The sequence below is a fragment of the Oncorhynchus gorbuscha genome, linkage group LG09 (genome assembly GCF_021184085.1).
Source record: "Oncorhynchus gorbuscha isolate QuinsamMale2020 ecotype Even-year linkage group LG09, OgorEven_v1.0, whole genome shotgun sequence".
NCBI classification, from domain to species: Eukaryota; Metazoa; Chordata; class Actinopteri; order Salmoniformes; family Salmonidae; genus Oncorhynchus; species Oncorhynchus gorbuscha.
Genome location: NC_060181.1, coordinates 94,139,709 through 94,161,562, shown reverse-complemented (window position 1 = coordinate 94,161,562; position 21,854 = coordinate 94,139,709). Strand labels below are relative to the sequence as shown.

The following is a 21,854-nucleotide window of genomic DNA, read 5'->3' as shown; positions in this document are numbered from 1 at the left end:
CCTGTCCAGACTGACTGAGCTACCATAGTACCCTTGTCCTGTCCAGACTGACTGAGCTACCATAGTACCCATAATACCCTTGTCCTGTCCAGACTGACTGAGCTACCATAGTACCCATAATACCCTTGTCCTGTCCAGACTGACTGAGCTACCATAGTACCCTTGTCCTGTCCAGACTGACTGAGCTACCATAGTACCCATAATACCCTTGTCCTGTCCAGACTGACTGAGCTACCATAGTACCCTTGTCCTGTCCAGACTGACTGAGCTACCATAGTACCCATAATACCCTTGTCCTGTCCAGACTGACTGAGCTACCATAGTACTTGTCCTGTCCAGACCAGCTACCATAGTACCCATAATACCCTTGTCCTGTCCAGACTTGTCCTGTCCAGACTGACTGAGCTACCATAGTACCCATACCCTTGTCCTGTCCAGACTGACTGAGCTACCATAGTACCCTTGTCCTGTCCTCCAGACTGACTGAGCTACCATAGTACCATAATACCCTTGTCCTGTCCAGACTGACTGAGCTACCATAATACCCTTGTCCTGTCCAGACTGACTGAGCTACCATAGTACCCATAATACCCTTGTCCTGTCCAGACTGACTGAGCTACCATAGTACCCTTGTCCTGTCCAGACTGACTACCATGAGCTACCATAGTACCCTATATAGTACCCTTGTCCTGTCCAGACTGACTGAGCTACCATAGTACCCATAATACCCTTGTCCTGTCCAGACTGACTGAGCTACCATAGTACCCATAATACCCTTGTCCTGTCCAGACTGACTGAGCTACCATAGTACCCATAATACCCTTGTCCTGTCCAGACTGACTGAGCTACCATAGTACCCATAATACCCTTGTCCTGTCCAGACTGACTGAGCTACCATAGTACCCATAATACCCTTGTCCTGTCCAGACTGACTGAGCTACCATAGTACCCATAATACCCTTGTCCTGTCCAGACTGACTGAGCTACCATAGTACCCATAATACCCTTGTCCTGTCCAGACTGACTGAGCTACCATAGTACCCATAGACTGACTGAGCTACCATAGTACCCATGTCCAGTCCTGAGACTGAGCTACCATAGTACCCATAATACCCTTGTGCCTGTCCAGACTGACTGAGCTACCATAGTACCCATAATACCCTTGTCCTGTCCAGACTGACTGAGCTACCATAGTACCCATAATACCCTTGTCCTGTCCAGACTGACTGAGCTACCATAGTACCCATAATACCCTTGTCCTGTCCAGACTGACTGAGCTACCATAGTACCCATAATACCCTTGTCCTGTCCAGACTGACTGAGCTACCATAGTACCCAGACTAATACCCCCATGTCCTGTCCAGACTGACTGAGCTACCATAGTACCCATAATACCCTTGTCCTGTCCAGACTGACTGAGCTACCATAGTACCCATAATACCCTTGTCCTGTCCAGACTGACTGAGCTACCATAGTACCCATAATACCCTTGTCCTGTCCAGACTGACTGAGCTACCATAGTACCCATAATACCCTTGTCCTGTCCAGACTGACTGAGCTACCATAGTACCCTTGTCCTGTCCAGACTGACTGAGCTACCATAGTACCCATAATACCCTTGTCCTGTCCAGACTGACTGAGCTACCATAGTACCCATAATACCCTTGTCCTGTCCAGACTGACTGAGCTACCATAGTACCCTTGTCCTGTCCAGACTGACTGAGCTACCATAGTACCCATAATACCCTTGTCCTGTCCAGACTGACTGAGCTACCATAGTACCCATAATACCCTTGTCCTGTCCAGACTGACTGAGCTACCATAGTACCCATAATACTTGTCCTGTCCAGACCTGAGCTACCATAGTACCCATAATACCCTTGTCCTGTCCAGACTGACTGAGCTACCATAGAGTCCTGTCCAGACTGACAGCTACCATACCCATAATACCCTTGTCCTGTCCAGACTGACTGAGCTACCATAGTACCCATAATACCCTTGTCCTGTCCAGACTGACTGAGCTACCATAGTACCCATGTCCTGTCCAGACTGACTGAGCTACCATAGTACCCATAATACCCTTGTCCTGTCCAGACTGACTGAGCTACCATAGTACCCATAATGTCCTGTCCAGACTGACTGAGCTACCATAGTACCCATAATACCCTTGTCCTGTCCAGACTGACTGAGCTACCATAGTACCCATAATACCCTTGTCCTGTCCAGACTGACTGAGCTACCATAGTACCCATAATACCTGTCCAGACCTGAGCTACCATAGTACCCATAATACCCTTGTCCTGTCCAGACTGACCCATAGTACCCATAATACCCTTGTCCTGTCCAGACTGACTGAGCTACCATAGTACCCATAATACCCTTGTCCTGTCCAGACTGACTGAGCTACCATAGTACCCATAATACCCTTGTCCTGTCCAGACTGACTGAGCTACCATAGTACCCATAATGTCCTGTCCAGACTGACTGAGCTACCATAGTACCCATAATACCCTTGTCCTGTCCAGACTGACTGAGCTACCCATAATACCCTTGTCCTGTCCAGACTGACTGAGCTACCATAGTACCCATAATACCCTTGTCCTGTCCAGACTGACTGAGCTACCATAATACCCTTGTCCTGTCCAGACTGACTGAGCTACCATAGTACCCATAATACCCTTGTCCTGTCCAGACTGACTGAGCTACCATAGTACCCATAATACCCTTGTCCTGTCCAGACTGACTGAGCTACCATAGTACCCATAATACCCTTGTCCTGTCCAGACTGACTGAGCTACCATAGTACCCATAATACCCTTGTCCTGTCAGACTGACTGAGCTACCATAGTACCCATAATACCCTTGTCCTGTCCAGACTGACTGAGCTACCATAGTACCCTTGTCCTGTCCAGACTGACTGAGCTACCATAGTACCCATAATACCCTTGTCCTGTCCAGACTGACTGAGCTACCATAGTACCCCTGTCCAGACTGACTGAGCTACCATAGTACCCATAATACCCTTGTCCTGTCCAGACTGACTGAGCTACCATAGTACCCATAATCCTGTCCAGTCCAGACTGACTGATAGTACCATAGTACCCTTGTCCTGTCCAGACTGACTGAGCTACCATAGTACCCATAATACCCTTGTCCTGTCCAGACTGACTGAGCTACCATAGTACCCATGTCCTGTCCAGACTGACTGAGCTACCATAGTACCCATAATACCCTTGTCCTGTCCAGACTGACTGAGCTACCATAGTACCCATAATACCCTTGTCCTGTCCAGACTGACTGAGCTACCATAGTACCCATAATACCCTTGTCCTGTCCAGACTGACTGAGCTACCATAGTACCCATAATGTCCTGTCCAGACTGACTGAGCTACCATAGTACCCATAATACCCTTGTCCTGTCCAGACTGACTGAGCTACCATAGTACCCATAATACCCTTGTCCTGTCCAGACTGACTGAGCTACCATAGTACCCATAATACCCTTGTCCTGTCCAGACTGACTGAGCTACCATAGTACCCATAATACCCTTGTCCTGTCCAGACTGACTGAGCTACCATAGTACCCATAATACCCTTGTCCTGTCCAGACTGACTGAGCTACCATAGTACCCATAATACCCTTGTCCTGTCCAGACTGACTGAGCTACCATAGTACCCATAATACCCTTGTCCTGTCCAGACTGACTGAGCTACCATAGTACCCATAATACCCTTGTCCTGTCCAGACTGACTGAGCTACCATAGTACCCATAATACCCTTGTCCTGTCCAGACTGACTGAGCTACCATAGTACCCATAATACCCTTGTCCTGTCCAGACTGACTGAGCCTACCAGACTGACTGAGCTACCCATAATACCCTTGTCCTGTCCAGACTGACTGAGCTACCATAGTACCCATAATACCCTTGTCCTGTCCAGACTGACTGAGCTACCATAGTACCCATAATACCCTTGTCCTGTCCAGACTGACTGAGCTACCATAGTACCCATAATACCCTTGTCCTGTCCAGACTGACTGACTGATAGCTACCATAGACTGATACTACCATAGTACCCCCAGACTGACTGAGCTACCATAGTACCCATAATACCCTTGTCCTGTCCAGACTGACTGAGCTACCATAGTACCCATAATACCCTTGTCCTGTCCAGACTGACTGAGCTACCATAGTACCCTTGTCCTGTCCAGACTAATACCATAGTACCCATTGTCCTGTCCAGACTGACTGAGCTACCATAGTACCCATAATCCCTTGTCCTGTCCAGACTGACTGAGCTACCATAGTACCCATAATACCCTTGTCCTGTCCAGACTGACTGAGCTACCATAGTACCCATAATACCCTTGTCCTGTCCAGACTGACTGAGCTACCATAGTACCCATAATACCCTTGTCCTGTCCAGACTGACTGAGCTACCATAGTACCCTTGTCCTGTCCAGACTGACTGAGCTACCATAGTACCCATAATACCCTTGTCCTGTCCAGACTGACTGAGCTACCATAGTACCCTTGTCCTGTCCAGACTGACTGAGCTACCATAGTACCCATAATACCCTTGTCCTGTCCAGACTGACTGAGCTACCATAGTACCCTTGTCCTGTCCAGACTGACTGAGCTACCATAGTACCCATAATACCCTTGTCCTGTCCAGACTGACTGAGCTACCATACCCTACCCCTGTCCATACTGAGCTACCCTTGTCCTGTCCAGACTGACTGAGCTACCATAGTAGACCCTACCATAGTACCCATGTCCTGTCCAGACTGACTGAGCTACCATAGCCCTTGTCCTGTCCAGACTGACTGAGCTACCATAGTACCCATAATACCCTTGTCCTGTCCAGACTGACTGAGCTACCATAGACCCTTGTCCTGTCCAGACTGACTGAGCTACCATAGTACCCATAATACCCTTGTCCTGTCCAGACTGACTGAGCTACCATAATACCCATAATACCCATGTCCTATCCAGACTGACTGAGCTACCATAGTACCCTTGTCCTGTCCAGACTGACTGAGCTACCATAGTACCCATAATACCCTTGTCCTGTCCAGACTGACTGAGCTACCATAGTACCCATAATACCCTTGTCCTGTCCAGACTGACTGAGCTACCATAGTACCCTTGTCCTGTCCAGACTGACTGAGCTACCATAGTACCCATAATACCCTTGTCCTGTCCAGACTGACTGAGCTACCATAGTACCCATAATACCCTTGTCCTGTCCAGACTGACTGAGCTACCATAGTACCCATAATACCCTTGTCCTGTCCAGACTGACTGAGCTACCATAGTACCCATAATGTCCTGTCCAGACTGACTGAGCTACCATAGTACCCATAATACCCTTGTCCTGTCCAGACTGACTGAGCTACCATAGTACCCATAATACCCTTGTCCTGTCCAGACTGACTGAGCTACCATAGTACCCATAATACCCTTGTCCTGTCCAGACTGACTGAGCTACCATAGTACCCTTGTCCTAGACCATGAGCTACCATAGTACCCATAATCCCTTGTCCTGTCCAGACTGACTGAGCTACCATAGTACCCTTGTCCTGTCCAGACTGACTGAGCTACCATAGTACCCATAATACCCTTGTCCTGTCCAGACTGACTGAGCTACCATAGTACCCATAATACCCTTGTCCTGTCCAGACTGACTGAGCTACCATAGTACCCATAATACCCTTGTCCTGTCCAGACTGACTGAGCTACCATAGTACCCATAATACCCTTGTCCTGTCCAGACTGACTGAGCTACCATAGTACCCCCTTGTCCTGTCCAGACTGACTGAGCTACCATAGTACCCATAATACCCTTGTCCTGTCCAGACTGACTGAGCTTGTCCTGTCCAGACCATAGTACCCATAATACCCTTGTCCTGTCCAGACTGACTGAGCTACCATAGTACCCATAATCCTGTCCAGACTGTCCAGACCCATAATACCCTTGAGACTGAGCTACCATAGTCCTGTCCAGACCTGAGCATAATACCCTTGTCCTGTCCAGACTGACTGAGCTACCATAGTACCCATAATGTCCTGTCCAGACTGACTGAGCTACCATAGTACCCATAATAGACCCTTGTCCTGTCCAGACTGACTGAGCTACCATAGTACCCATAATACCCTTGTCCTGTCCAGACTGACTGAGCTACCATAGTACCCATAATACCCTTGTCCTGTCCAGACTGACTGAGCTACCATAGTACCCATAATACCCTTGTCCTGTCCAGACTGACTGAGCTACCATAGTACCCATAATACCCTTGTCCTGTCCAGACTGACTGAGCTACCATAGTACCCTTGTCCTGTCCAGACTGACTGAGCTACCATAGTACCCTTGTCCTGTCCAGACTGACTGAGCTACCATAGTACCCATAATACCCTTGTCCTGTCCAGACTGACTGAGCTACCATAGTACCCATAGACTACCCATGTCCTAGTACCCTTGTCCTGTCCAGACTGACTGAGCTACCATAGTACCCTTGTCCTGTCCAGACTGACTGAGCTACCATAGTACCCATAATACCCTTGTCCTGTCCAGACTGACTGAGCTACCATAGTACCCTTGTCCTGTCCAGACTGACTGAGCTACCATAGTACCCATAATACCCTTGTCCTGTCCAGACTGACTGAGCTACCATAGTACCCATAATACCCTTGTCCTGTCCAGACTGACTGAGCTACCATAGTACCCATAATACCCTTGTCCTGTCCAGACTGACTGAGCTACCATAGTACCATTGTCCTGTCCAGACTGACTGACTAGTACCCATAATACCCTTGTCCTGTCCAGACTGACTGAGCTACCATAGTACCCATACCCTTGTCCTGTCCAGACTGACTGAGCTACCATAGTACCCATAATACCCATGTCCTGTCCAGACTGACTGAGCTACCATAGTACCCATAATGTCCTGTCCAGACTGACTGAGCTACCATAGTACCCATAATACCCTTGTCCTGTCCAGACTGACTGAGCTACCATAGTACCCATGTCCTGTCCAGACTGACTGAGCTACCATAGTACCCAGACTAATACCCTTGTCCTGTCCAGACTGACTGAGCTACCATAGTACCCATAATACCCTTGTCCTGTCCAGACTGACTGAGCTACCATAGTACCCTTGTCCTGTCCAGACTGACTGAGCTACCATAGTACCCATAATACCCTTAATCCCTTGTCCTGACTGACTGAGCTACCATAATACCCTTGTCCTGAGACTGACTGAGCTACCATAGTACCCAATACCCATGTCCTGTCCAGACTGACTGAGCTACCATGTCCTTGTCCTGTCCAGACTGACTGAGCTACCATAGTACCCATAATACCCTTGTCCTGTCCAGACTGACTGAGCTACCATAGTACCCATAATACCCTTGTCCTGTCCAGACTGACTGAGCTACCATAGTACCCTGTCCTGTCCAGACTGACTGAGCTACCATAGTACCCATAATACCCTTGTCCTGTCCTGAGACTACCATAATACCCTTGTCCTGTCCAGACTGAGAGCTACCATAGTACCCATAATACCCTTGTCCTGTCCAGACTGACTGAGCTACCATAGTACCCATAATACCCTTGTCCTGTCCAGACTGACTGAGCTACCCATAGTACCCTTGTCCTGTCCAGACTGACTGAGCTACCATAGTACCCATAATACCCTTGTCCTGTCCAGACTGACTGAGCTACCATAGTACCCATAATACCCTTGTCCTGTCCAGACTGACTGAGCTACCATAGTACCCATAAGACTGACTGAGCTACCATAGTACCCATAATACCCTTGTCCTGTCCAGACTGACTGAGCTACCATAGTACCCTTGTCCTGTCCAGACTGACTGAGCTACCATAGTACCCATAATACCCTTGTCCTGTCCAGACTGACCAGACTGAGCTACCCATAGTACCCATAATACCCTTGTCCTGTCCAGACTGACTGAGCTACCATAGTACCCATAATACCCTTGTCCTGTCCAGACTGACTGAGCTACCATAGTACCCTTGTCCTGTCCAGACTGACTGAGCTACCATAGTACCCATAATACCCTTCCTGTCCAGACTGACTGAGCTACCATAGACTGACTGAGCTACCATAGTACCCATAATACCCTTGTCCTGTCCAGACTGACTGAGCTACCATAGTACCCTTGTCCTGTCCAGACTGACTGAGCTACCATAGTACCCATAATGTCCTGTCCAGACTGACTGAGCTACCATAGTACCCTTGTCCTGTCCAGACTGACTGAGCTACCATAGTACCCATAATGTCCTGTCCAGACTGACTGTCCTGTCCAGCTACCATAGTACCCATAATACCCTTGTCCTGTCCAGACTGACTGAGCTACCATAGTACCCATAATACCCTAGTGTCCTGTCCTGTCCAGACTGACTGAGCTACCATAGTACCCTTGTCCTGTCCAGACTGACTGAGCTACCATAGTACCCATAATACCCTAATGTCCTGTCCAGACTGTCCTGTCCAGACTGACTGAGCTACCATAGTACCCTTAATCCCTTGTCCAGACTGACTGAGCTACCATAGTACCCATAATACCCTTGTCCTGTCCAGACTGACTGAGCTACCATAGTACCCATAATACCTGTCCTGTCCAGACTGACTGAGCTACCATAGTACCCATAATACCTTGTCCAGACTGACTCCAGCTACCATAGCTACCATAATACCCTTGTCCTGTCCAGACTGACTGAGCTACCATAGTACCCATAATACCCTTGTCCTGTCCAGACTGACTGAGCTACCATAGTACCCATAATACCCTTGTCCTGTCCAGACTGACTGAGCTACCATAGTACCCATAATACCCTTGTCCTGTCCAGACTGACTGAGCTACCATAGTACCCATAATACCCTTGTCCTGTCCAGACTGACTGAGCTACCATAGTACCCTAATGTCCTGTCCAGACTGACTGAGCTACCATAGTACCCATAATACCCTTGTCCTGTCCAGACTGACTGAGCTACCATAGTACCCATAATACCCTTGTCCTGTCCAGACTGACTGAGCTACCATAGTACCCATTGTCCTGTCCAGACTGACTGAGCTACCATAGTACCCATAATACCCTTGTCCTGTCCTGTCCAGACTGACTGAGCTACCATAGTACCCTTGTCCTGTCCAGACTGACTGAGCTACCATAGTACCCATAATACCCTTGTCCTGTCCAGACTGACTGAGCTACCATAGTACCCTTGTCCTGTCCAGACTGACTGAGCTACCATAGTACCCATAATACCCTTGTCCTGTCCAGACTGACTGAGCTACCATAATACCCTTGTCCTGCCCAGACTGACTGAGCTACCATAATACCCATAATACCCATGTCCTATCCAGACTGACTGAGCTACCATAGTACCCTTGTCCTGTCCAGACTGACTGAGCTACCATAGTACCCATGTCCTGTCCAGACTGACTGAGCTACCATAGTGACCCATAATACCCATTGTCCTGTCCAGACTGACTGAGCTACCATAGTACCCATAATACCCTTGTCCTGTCCAGACTGACTGAGCTACCATAGTACCCATAATACCCTTGTCCTGTCCAGACTACCTATAGTACCCATAATACCCTTGTCCTGTCCAGACTGACTGAGCTACCATAGTACCCATAATACCCTTACCATAGTACCCATAATACCCTTGTCCTGTCCAGACTGACTGAGCTACCATAGTACTAATACCCTTGTCCTGTCCAGACTACCATAGTACCCATAATACCCTTGTCCTGTCCAGACTGACTGAGCTACCATAGTACCCATAATACCCTTGTCCTGTCCAGACTGACTGAGCTACCATAGTACCCTTGTCCTGTCCAGACTGACTGAGCTACCATAGTACCCATAATACCCTTGTCCTGTCCAGACTGACTGAGCTACCATAGTACCCATGTCCTGTCCAGACTGACTGAGCTACCATAGTACCCATAATACCCTTGTCCTGTCCAGACTGACTGAGCTACCATAGTACCCATAATACCCTTGTCCTGTCCAGACTGACTGAGCTACCATAGTACCCATACTGAGCATAGTACCCATAATACCCTTGTCCTGTCCAGACTGACTGAGCTACCATAGTACCCATAATACCCTTGTCCTGTCCAGACTGACTGAGCTACCATAGTACCCTTGTCCTGTCCAGACTGACTGAGCTACCATAGTACCCATAATACCCTTGTCCTGTCCAGACTGACTGAGCTACCATAGTACCCTTGTCCTGTCCAGACTGACTGAGCTACCATAGTACTAATACCCTTGTCCTGTCCAGACTGACTGAGCTACCATAGTACCCATAATACCCTTGTCCTGTCCAGACTGACTGAGCTACCATAGTACCCATAATACCCTTGTCCTGTCCAGACTGACTGAGCTACCATAGTACCCATAATACCCTTGTCCTGTCCAGACTGACTGAGCTACCATAGTACCCTTGTCCTGTCCAGACTGACTGAGCTACCATAGTACCCATAATACCCTTGTCCTGTCCAGACTGACTGAGCTACCATAGTACCCATAATACCCTTGTCCTGTCCAGACTGACTGAGCTACCATAGTACCCATAATACCCTTGTCCTGTCCAGACTGACTGAGCTACCATAGTACCCATAATACCCTTGTCCTGTCCAGACTGACTGAGCTACCATAGTACCCATAATACCCTTGTCCTGTCCAGACTGACTGAGCTACCATAGTACCCATAATACCCTTGTCCTGTCCAGACTGACTGAGCTACCATAGTACCCATAATACCCTTGTCCTGTCCAGACTGACTGAGCTACCATAGTACCCATAATTGTCCAGACTGACTGAGCTACCATAGTACCCATAATCCCTTGTCCTGTCCAGACTGACTGAGCTACCATAGTACCCTTGTCCTGTCCAGACTGACTGAGCTACCATAGTACCCATAATACCCTTGTCCTGTCCAGTCCAGACTGACTGAGCTACCATAATACCCTTGTCCTGTCCAGACTGACTGAGCTACCATAGTACCCATAATACCCTTGTCCTGTCCAGACTGACTGAGCTACCATAGTACCCTTGTCCTGTCCAGACTGACCCATAATACTTGTCCTGTCCTGTCCCAGACTGACTGAGCTACCATAGTACCCATAATACCCTTGTCCTGTCCAGACTGACTGAGCTACCATACCCTTGTCCTGTCCAGACTGACTGAGCTACCATAGTACCCATAATACCCTTGTCCTGTCCAGACTGACTGAGCTACCATAGTACCCTTGTCCTGTCCAGACTGACTGAGCTACCATAGTACCCATAATACCCTTGTCCTGTCCAGACTGACTGAGCTACCATAGTACCCATAATACCCTTGTCCTGTCCAGACTGACTGAGCTACCATAGTACCCATAATACCCTTGTCCTGTCCAGACTGACTGAGCTACCATAGTACCCATAATACCCTTGTCCTGTCCAGACTGACTGAGCTACCATAGTACCCATAATACCCTTGTCCTGTCCAGACTGACTGAGCTACCATAGTACCCATAATACCCTTGTCCTGTCCAGACTGACTGAGCTACCATAGTACCCATAATACCCTTGTCCTGTCCAGACTGACTGAGCTACCATAGTACCCATGTCCCTTGTCCTGTCCAGACTGAGCTACCATAGTACCCATGTCCTGTCCAGACTGACTGAGCTACCATAGTACCCATAATACCCTTGTCCTGTCCAGACTGACTGAGCTACCATAGTACCCATCCCTGTCCAGACTGACTGAGCTACCATAGTACCCATAATACCCTTGTCCTGTCCAGACTGACTGAGCTACCATAGTACCCTAATACCCTTGTCCTGTCCAGACTGACTGAGCTACCATAGTACCCATAATACCCTTGTCCTGTCCAGACTGACTGAGCTACCATAGTACCCATAATACCCTTGTCCTGTCCAGACTGACTGAGCTACCATAGTACCCCTTGTCCTGTCCAGACTGACTGAGCTACCATAGTACCCATAATACCCTTGTCCTGTCCAGACTGACTGAGCTACCATAGTCCCTTGTCCTGTCCAGACTGACTGAGCTACCATAGTACCCTTGTCCTGTCCAGACTGACTGAGCTACCATAGTACCCATAATACCCTTGTCCTGTCCAGACTGACTGAGCTACCATAGTACCCCTGTCCAGACTAATACCCTTGTCCTGTCCAGACTGACTGAGCTACCATAGTACCCCCTTGTCCTGTCCAGACTGACTGAGCTACCATAGTACCCCCTTGTCCTGTCCAGACTGACTGAGCTACCATAGTACCCATAATCCCTTGTCCTGTCCAGACTGACTGAGCTACCATAGTACCCATAATACCCTTGTCCTGTCCAGACTGACTGAGCTACCATAGTACCCTAATGTCCTGTCCAGACTGACTGAGCTACCATAGTACCCATAATACCCTTGTCCTGTCCAGACTGACTGAGCTACCATAGTACCCTTGTCCTGTCCAGACTGTCCTGTCCACTGAGCTACCATAGTACCCATAATACCCTTGTCCTGTCCAGACTGACTGAGCTACCATAGTACCCTTGTCCTGTCCAGACTGACTGAGCTACCATAGTACCCATAATACCCTTGTCCTGTCCAGACTGACTGAGCTACCATAATACCCTTGTCCTGCCCAGACTGACTGAGCTACCATAGTACCATAATACCCATGTAATGACCCTTGTCCTGTCCAGACTGACTGAGCTACCATAGTACCCATAATACCCATGTCCTGTCCAGACTGACTGAGCTACCATAGTACCCATAATACCCTTGTCCTGTCCAGACTGACTGAGCTACCATAATACCCTTGTCCTGCCCAGACTGACTGAGCTACCATAATACCCATGTCCTATCCAGACTGACTGAGCTACCATAGTACCCTTGTCCTGTCCAGACTGACTGAGCTACCATAGTACCCATGTCCTGTCCAGACTGACTGAGCTACCATAGTACCCATAATACCCTTGTCCTGTCCAGACTGACTGAGCTACCATAGTACCCATAATACCCTGTCCATAAGCTACCCTAATGTCCTGTCCAGACTGACTGAGCTACCATAGTATCCATAATACCCTTGTCCTGTCCAGACTGACTGAGCTACCATAATAGACTGACCCTATGTCCTAGTACCCTTGTCCTGTCCAGACTGACTGAGCTACCATAGTACCCATAATACCCTTGTCCTGTCCAGACTGACTGAGCTACCATAGTACCCAGACTAATACCCTTGTCCTGTCCAGACTGTCCTGAGACTGACTGAGCTACCACCCATAATACCCTTGTCCTGTCCAGACTGACTGAGCTACCATAGTACCCATAATACCCTTGTCCTGTCCAGACTGACTGAGCTACCATAGTCCTGTCCAGACCTGAGCTACCATAGTACCCATAATACCCTTGTCCTGTCCAGACTGACTGAGCTACCATAGTACCCTTGTCCTGTCCAGACTGACTGAGCTACCATAGTACCCTTGTCCTGTCCAGACTGACTGAGCTACCATAGTACCCATAATACCCTTGTCCTGTCCAGACTGACTGAGCTACCATAGTACCCATAATACCCTTGTCCTGTCCAGACTGACTGAGCTACCATAGTACCCTTGTCCTGTCCAGACTGACTGAGCTACCATAGTACCCATAATACCCTTGTCCTGTCCAGACTGACTGAGCTACCATAGTACCCTTGTCCTCCTGTCCAGACTGACTGAGCTACCATAGTACCCATAATACCCTTGTCCTGTCCAGACTGACTGAGCTACCATAGTACCCATAATACCCTTGTCCTGTCCAGACTGACTGAGCTACCATAGTACCCATAATACCCTTGTCCTGTCCAGACTGACTGAGCTACCATAGTACCCATGTCCTGTCCAGACTGACTGAGCTACCATAGTACCCATAATACCCTTGTCCTGTCCAGACTGACTGAGCTACCATAGTACCCATGTCCTGTCCAGACTGACTGAGCTACCATAGTACCCATAATACCCTTGTCCTGTCCAGACTGACTGAGCTACCATAGTACCCATAATACCCTTGTCCTGTCCAGACTGACTGAGCTACCATAGTACCCTTGTCCTGTCCAGACTGACTGAGTCCTGTCCAGACTGACTGAGCTACCATAGTACCCATAATACCCTTGTCCTGTCCAGACTGACTGAGCTACCATAGTACCCTTGTCCTGTCCAGACTGACTGACTGAGCTACCCTTGTCCTGTCCATAGTAGTACCCATAATACCCTTGTCCTGTCCAGACTGACTGAGCTACCATAGAGTCCTGTCCACCATAGTACCCATAATACCCTTGTCCTGTCCAGACTGACTGAGCTACCATAGTACCCATAATGTTGTCCTGTCCAGACTGACTGAGCTACCATAGTACCCATAATACCCTTGTCCTGTCCAGACTGACTGAGCTACCATAGTACCCATAATACCCATGTCCTGTCCAGACTGACTGAGCTACCATAGTACCCATAATACCCTTGTCCTGTCCAGACTGACTGAGCTACCATAATACCCTTGTCCTGTCCAGACTGACTGAGCTACCATAATACCCATAATACCCATGTCCTGTCCAGACTGACTGAGCTACCATAGTACCCTTGTCCTGTCCAGACTGACTGAGCTACCATAATACCCATGTCCTGTCCAGACTGACTGAGCTACCATAGTACCAGACTGACTGAGCTACCATAGTACCCTTGTCCTGTCCAGACTGACTGAGCTACCATAGTACCCATAATACCCTTGTCCTGTCCAGACTGACTGAGACTACCATAATACCCATAATACCCTTGTCCTGTCCAGACTGACTGAGCTACCATAGTACCCATGTCCTGTCCAGACTGACTGAGCTACCATAATACCCATAAGACTACTGAGCTACTAGTGTCCTGTCCAGACTGACTGAGCTACCATAATACCCATAATGTCCTGTCCAGACTGACTGAGCTACCATAATACCCATAATAGCCCTTGTCCTGTCCAGACTGACTGAGCTACCATAATACCCATGTCCTGTCCAGACTGACTGAGCTACCATAATACCCATAGTACCCATGTCCTGTCCAGACTGACTGAGCTACCATAATACCCATAGTACCCTTGTCCTGTCCAGACTGACTGAGCTACCATAGTACCCTTGTCCTGTCCAGACTGACTGAGCTACCATAGTACCCATAATACCCTTGTCCTGTCCAGACTGACTGAGCTACCATAGTACCCTTGTCCTGTCCAGACTGACTGAGCTACCATAGTACCCATAATACCCTTGTCCTGTCCAGACTGACTGAGCTACCATAATACCCATGTCCTGCCCAGACTGACTGAGCTACCATAGTACCCATAATACCCTTGTCCTGTCCAGACTGACTGAGCTACCATAGTACCCATAATACCCATGTCCTGTCCAGACTGACTGAGCTACCATAGTACCCATAATACCCTTGTCCTGTCCAGACTGACTGAGCTACCATAATACCCTTGTCCTGCCCAGACTGACTGAGCTACCATAATACCCATAATACCCATGTCCTATCCAGACTGACTGAGCTACCATAGTACCCTTGTCCTGTCCAGACTGACTGAGCTACCATAGTACCCATGTCCTGTCCAGACTGACTGAGCTACCATAGTACCCATAATACCCTTGTCCTGTCCAGACTGACTGAGCTACCATAGTACCCATAATACCCTTGTCCTGTCCAGACTGACTGAGCTACCATAATACCCATAATACCCTTGTCCTGTCCAGACTGACTGAGCTACCATAATACCCATGTCCTGTCCAGACTGACTGAGCTACCATAATACCCATAATACCCTTGTCCTGTCCAGACTGACTGAGCTACCATAATACCCATGTCCTGTCCAGACTGACTGAGCTACCATAATACCCATGTCCTGTCCAGACTGACTGAGCTACCATAGTACCCTTGTCCTGTCCAGAAACAACCTCTAACTAGGAATAATAAGGGGCTAGGTGTCGTTTCTGGACAGGACCCCACAACCCTCTGAGTGTTTGCTGGACCAACAACACGATTCGAAGGCAATGGTTGGATGTTTAATTCCATTGCCACACACACACACACACACACACACACACACACACACACACACACACACACACACACACACACACACACACACACACACACACACACACACACACACACACACACACACACACACACACACACACTTGTTAAAACAGTAAAGAATGAGACATTTACATATCTAGTATTAACACACTGGCTTCATTCCAGCTAGTTAGATGTGGAAATTGACTGACTGTAGCATATTTTTAGTCTTTATTTTTTTATTAATTTATTTTACCTTTATTTAACTAGGCAAGTCAGTTAAAGAACAAATTCTTATTTTCAATGAAAGCCTAGGAACTGTTCAGGGGCAGAACGACAGATTTGTACCTTGTCAGCTCGGCGGTTTGAACTTGCAACCTTCCGGTTACTAGTCCAACGCTCTAACCACTAGGCTACCCTGCCTAAAACTACCCTGCCCCGAGGGCACCAATAAATACTGCTGTTTTGGCTGTATGGAGTCATTGAATGAATAATGCCATAATATAGCGCACGTTAAAACTAACGTTAATACTACTTCACGACAATGTTACCGTTATCAGGCACGTTACGTAACAGCATCATTCGTACCAAGGCTGCTCGTATCATAGACCACAATTCAACTGTGGTACAAATTGGGCACGTAAAATAGCCTACTAAAACTGAGGTATTTTTCTTCATTTTCTTTCCTTTAGTTGAGCTGACACCCTGTGCTGTGGAGAAACAGCAGTGCCTGGATCTTGCGCCAACAACAAAAAACACCAGATAGGCCAAGCAAACGCCCCAGAACTGACATGAACTAAACTCATATTGATGTTTTGGAGCTGGAGAGAGAGAGAGAGAGAGAGAGAGAGAGAGAGAGAGAGAGAGAGAGAGAGAGAGAGAGAAAAATCTACCGCAGATTGGAGGTCCTGAATTTACAAAAAGAGCTACTGTGAATTCACAAACAGAAACTCCTTCTGAGAAACAAATGCCCACTGTGTAAAGAACACTGATCTTTTTAATTATTTAAACAATTATTTATTAAAATATTTATTAAAACAATCCATTCCCAAGCAATCGGGCGGGCCCTCCCCTACAGTCCCCTCGGGCAGGGCCCTCCCCTACAGACTCCTCGGGCAGGGCCCTCCCCTACAGTCCCCTCGGGCAGGGCCCTCCCCTACAGTCCCCTCGGGCAGGGCCCTCCCCTACAGTCCCCTCGGGCAGGGCCCTCCCCTACAGTCCCCTCGGGCAGGGCCCTCCCCTACAGTCCCCTCGGGCAGGGCCCTCCTCTACAGTCCCCTCGGGCAGGGCCCTCCTCTACAGTCCCCTCGGGCAGGGCCCTCCCCTACAGTCCCCTCGGGCAGGCCCTCTTCTACAGTCCCCTCGGGCAGGCCGTCTTCTACAGTCCCCTCGGGCAGGCCCTCCTCTACAGTCCCCTCGGGCAGGCCCTCCTCTACAGTCCCCTCGGGCAGGCCCTCCTCTACAGTCCCCTCCTCTACAGTCCCCTCGGGCAGGCCCTCCCCTACAGTCCCCTCGGGCAGGCCCTCCCCTACAGTCCCCTTGGGCAGGCCCTCCACAGTCTCCTCGGGCAGGCCCTCCTCCACAGTCTCCTCGGGCAGGCCCTCCCCTACAGTCCCCTCGGGCAGGCCCTCCCCTACAGTCCCCTCGGGCAGGCCCTCCCCTACAGTCCCCTCGGGCAGGCCCTCCCCTACAGTCCCCTCGGGCAGGCCCTCCCCTACAGTCCCCTCGGGCAGGCCCTCCCCTACAGTCCCCTCGGGCAGGCCCTCTTCTACAGTCCCCTCGGGCAGGCCCTCTCCTACAGTCCCCTCGGGCAGGCCCTCCTCTACAGTCCCCTCGGGCAGGCCCTCCCCTACAGTCCCCTCGGGCAGGCCCTCCCCTACAGTCCCCTCGGGCAGGCCCTCCACAGTCTCCTCGGGTAGGTCGTCTCCTTGTCCTCTGCCAAAGATCTCCAGTACCTCCACTGCAATAACAAGTCCAAAAAGATCCACATCCGCATCTGGAAAAATCTGGTTGCGTAGAACCTTAGGTGCTGAAGTAGTGCGTGTCCAGCCTCGTTCATATCACTCCCATGCTTAATGGTTGGCGCAACCTTTCTTTCCAGTTACATTACAAGTAGCGGTATCTCCTTGAAAACTCATCATTATCATAAAGTTCAACGGGATTCAACCTGTCTCTAATTATTCTCTGAGGAACTCTTGTCGTTTTGGTCTCTCCACGGTAGATAAGCTGCCCTTTTAAAATCAGTTCAACCACCTCAAGAACCTCTAATCTAGGTTTATATTCAAATGTATCTAGGTTTAAAGTGAAAACTAAATTTAGATTTAGAGGAAGGAATTTAACTAGTATTCATTGAAAACTAGGTTTACAATTTGGTGCAACAAGATGAAAAGACAAACATTGATTTAATCCAGTTTAAGGAGCTAATCCATGTTGGTGCAACCTACCCCAAATGTTCTGTCCTTCCAGATGAGCATTAATTCCCTCACCTTGGCCGTTGTTAAATCGCGAGCAGTATCACACCAGCTCTTTATCACTTGACTGTCTTTCAGAAAACCATTTCCTGAACCAGTTGATGTTGTGTGATAATGTCCCCGTGTAACTAAACAGCTAGACATCATTTTCGTTTGATTAAATCTTGTTAAAAGTTACTATTTCTGTTAAAAGCATTGGGTGTTGCAATCGCGTACATTATTTTGGGATGCGTGTCAATGAACTGGTTTCACACCGTAACATATCGCGTTTACGAACCGTTACAATGAACTGGTTTCACACCGTAACATATGGCGATACGAACTGTTACAACAATGAACTGGTTTCACACCGTAACATATGGCGAACCGTTACAATGAACTGGTTTCACACCGAGGTTACAATGAACTGGTTTCACACCGTAACATATGGCGATACGAACCGTTACAATGAACTGGTTTCACACCGTAACATATGGCGATAACCGTTAACCGTTACAATGAACTGGTTTCACACCGTAACATATGGCGATACGAACCGTTACAATGAACTGGTTTCACACCGTAACATATGGCGATACGAACCGTTACAATGAACTGGTTTCACACCGTAACATATGGCAATGAACTGGTTTCACACTGCCAACATATGTAACATATGGCGAACCGTTACAATGAACTGGTTTCACACCGTAACATATGGCGATGAACTGGTTTCAACCATATGTTACGAGGTTACAATGAACTGGTTTCACACCGTAACATATGGCGATACGAACCGTTACGAGGTTACAATGAGAGAGAGAGAAGGAGAGAACTGGTTTCTAGAGGGGGAGAGAGAACATATGAGAACGAGCTAGAGGGGGAGAGAGAGAGAATGAACTGGTTTCACACGAGCTAGAGGGGAGAGAGAGAGAGAACGAGCTAGAGGGGGAGAGTCAGCTGCAGCAGTATTGAGTCATGTACAGGCTGCAGCAGTATTGAGTCATGTACAGGCTGCAGCAGAATTGGTTTCACACCGTCATGTACAGGCTGCAGCAGTATTGAGTCATGTACAGGCTGCAGCAGCATTGTGATGGAAGAGCTTTTCAATACTGCCTGCAGAGCTCAACAGTGTATGTATTGGGGCTGGGAATTGTCAGGGACCTCACGATACTCACGATTAGGATTTTGGTGGTCATAAAATTGTGTAATTTAACTGTTAGAAATGCTGTCAGCTGTTTATTGTCGTGCAAAAATGACTGCCAGTCTCACGGTAATTGACCGTTAATTAACAAACACATTTAGCATCTCAAGGCCTTCATGCATAGCCGACAAGCCAACGTGGTTTTGGAACTTTAGCATTTAGAAAGAAATATATATATATATTTTTTTAAAGAACTCTAATAAAGCAATGTAATATAAATCCATTATTTGAATAAAACATTATTTGAAGAAAATGTATTTCAGGAGAACAGAACATCTGTCTATCCTCCATTCCGTAGGTTGTAGCCTTGTTCATTTAGCTTTATAAGTACCATGCTATGATTTTATAGAAGAATATAATTGAACTTAGCCTAATAAAATAGAAAGAAAAGTACATTCTGGAGTGAGTGCTGGAGTGAGTGCTGGAGTGAGTGCTGGAGTGAGTGCTGGAGTGAGTGCTGGAGTGAGTGCGCATATGAAGTGGTTATGTTGAGTGTAAAAGTGATCATTTGAAACAGGTCCTTTTTGGTAGATTTAAATTTACATTATATATATATATATATGCCATTTAGCATAATGATCACAACACCCATTTCTAAGATTTGGCTGAGATACAGCTCAGCAGGAAATCAGTCAATTGAAATAAATTCATTAGGCCCTAATCTATGGATTGCACATAACTGGGAATACAGATGTGATGTATTGGTCACAGCTACAATACCTTTAAAAAAATAAGAAAAGTAGGAGCATGGATCAGAAAAAACAGTCAGTATCTGGTGTTACCACCATTTGCCTCATGCAGAGCAACACATCTCCTTCGCATAGAGTTGATCAGGCAGAGAGAACAGTCTATGACTTGGGTATCTTCAGTCTGACAATTTTCTGGGCCTTCCTCTGACACCGCCTAGTATATACAGTGGGGAGAACAAGTATTTGATACACTGACAATTGTGCAGGTTTTCCGACTTACAAAGCATGTAGAGAGGTCTGTCATTTTTTATCATAGGTACACTTCAACTGTGAGAGACCGTTACGGCGATACGAACCGTACAATGAACTGGTTTCACACTGTATCTAAAACAAAAATCCAGAAAATCACGTTGTGTGATTTTTTAAGTAATTAATTAGCATTTTATTGCATGACATGAGTATTAAACTCATTGAGCTGATCCTGGGAGAACTGTAATCTGGACCTCTATGGTCAGGTCGTCCATTCTTTAATTAGTTGACTTCACCAGTAATTGAACACAACACTTGAAGCGATTGTGGTCTTTGTCATGGTGGCAACGTAGGCTACGCGGTTACAATGAACTGGTTACTCCTCAGAGTTTCAGTCGCAGGGAAGCTAGAAAACGCAACAAACAGCAGTGATCTAGACAGTTACAAGCACGGGACAAGCCGCCGTCCCAGCCACAAGGTCTAACTGCGTCGCGGGCTCTATTCAAGCCCTCAAGGAAACCCTGCTAGCTTGATAGGCAGCTAATAGTGGCAGCTAGGCTAGCTGCTACGCCAAGCAGCTCATCAGACCCTTGGTCGGCAGGATTCCTGGACAGATAGCAGCGGTCCCAGCAACACATGCCAACTGTGTCACGCGATCCAAATGAAAAAGGTAGCTAGCTAATAACTTTTTCAGACTTTCCAATATTACCAAAAACAACAGAGTACTCCCTTGTTCCGAGATCAACCGTGAGTGAGTGAGTGAGTGAGTGAGTGAGTGAGTGAGTGAGTGAGTGAGTGAGTGAGTGAGTGAGTGAGTGAGTCTCACCTGTCTCCAGTGGTTCTCGAACACCATGAGGCAGGTCTCTGGGTCAGCAGTACAGGGACTGGAAGAGGCTACGTTCCTACTGGACCTGCCCCCCGGACCCCGGGGGGTCAGCCGGCTCAGCCAGCTCATCCTGACCTCCAGAGGGATCAAGGGTCAGAGGCCAATGTTCAGGATTCAGACAGGAGCAGGAGAGAGGTGCTGGCACATGGACAACAAGGTAAGAGAGAAGGAAGAGATTGAGAGTAGGGAAGAGGAGGGGAGGAGGGAAGGTGAGGGAAAGAGGAGGAGAGGAGAGGGAGG

General features: G+C 48.1%; 1 protein-coding gene across 4 annotated transcripts in view; it reads right to left on the bottom strand.

Moving 5' to 3' along the window:
* The window catches only part of LOC124044282 (FHF complex subunit HOOK interacting protein 1B-like), an 81,764-nt gene extending 59,918 nt beyond the window's left edge, over positions 1-21,846 (bottom strand). For all 4 annotated transcript variants that reach the window (XR_006840465.1, XR_006840466.1, XR_006840464.1 and 1 more), the window contains exon 1: positions 21,555-21,846. Coding sequence is in view for 1 of the 4 variants with exons in the window: in XM_046363926.1 (XP_046219882.1) it covers positions 21,555-21,683 (129 nt within the window). In the remaining 3 variants the exon portion in view is untranslated. The remainder of the gene's footprint in view (positions 1-21,554) is intronic.
* Between the last annotated feature and the right edge of the window lie 8 nt (positions 21,847-21,854).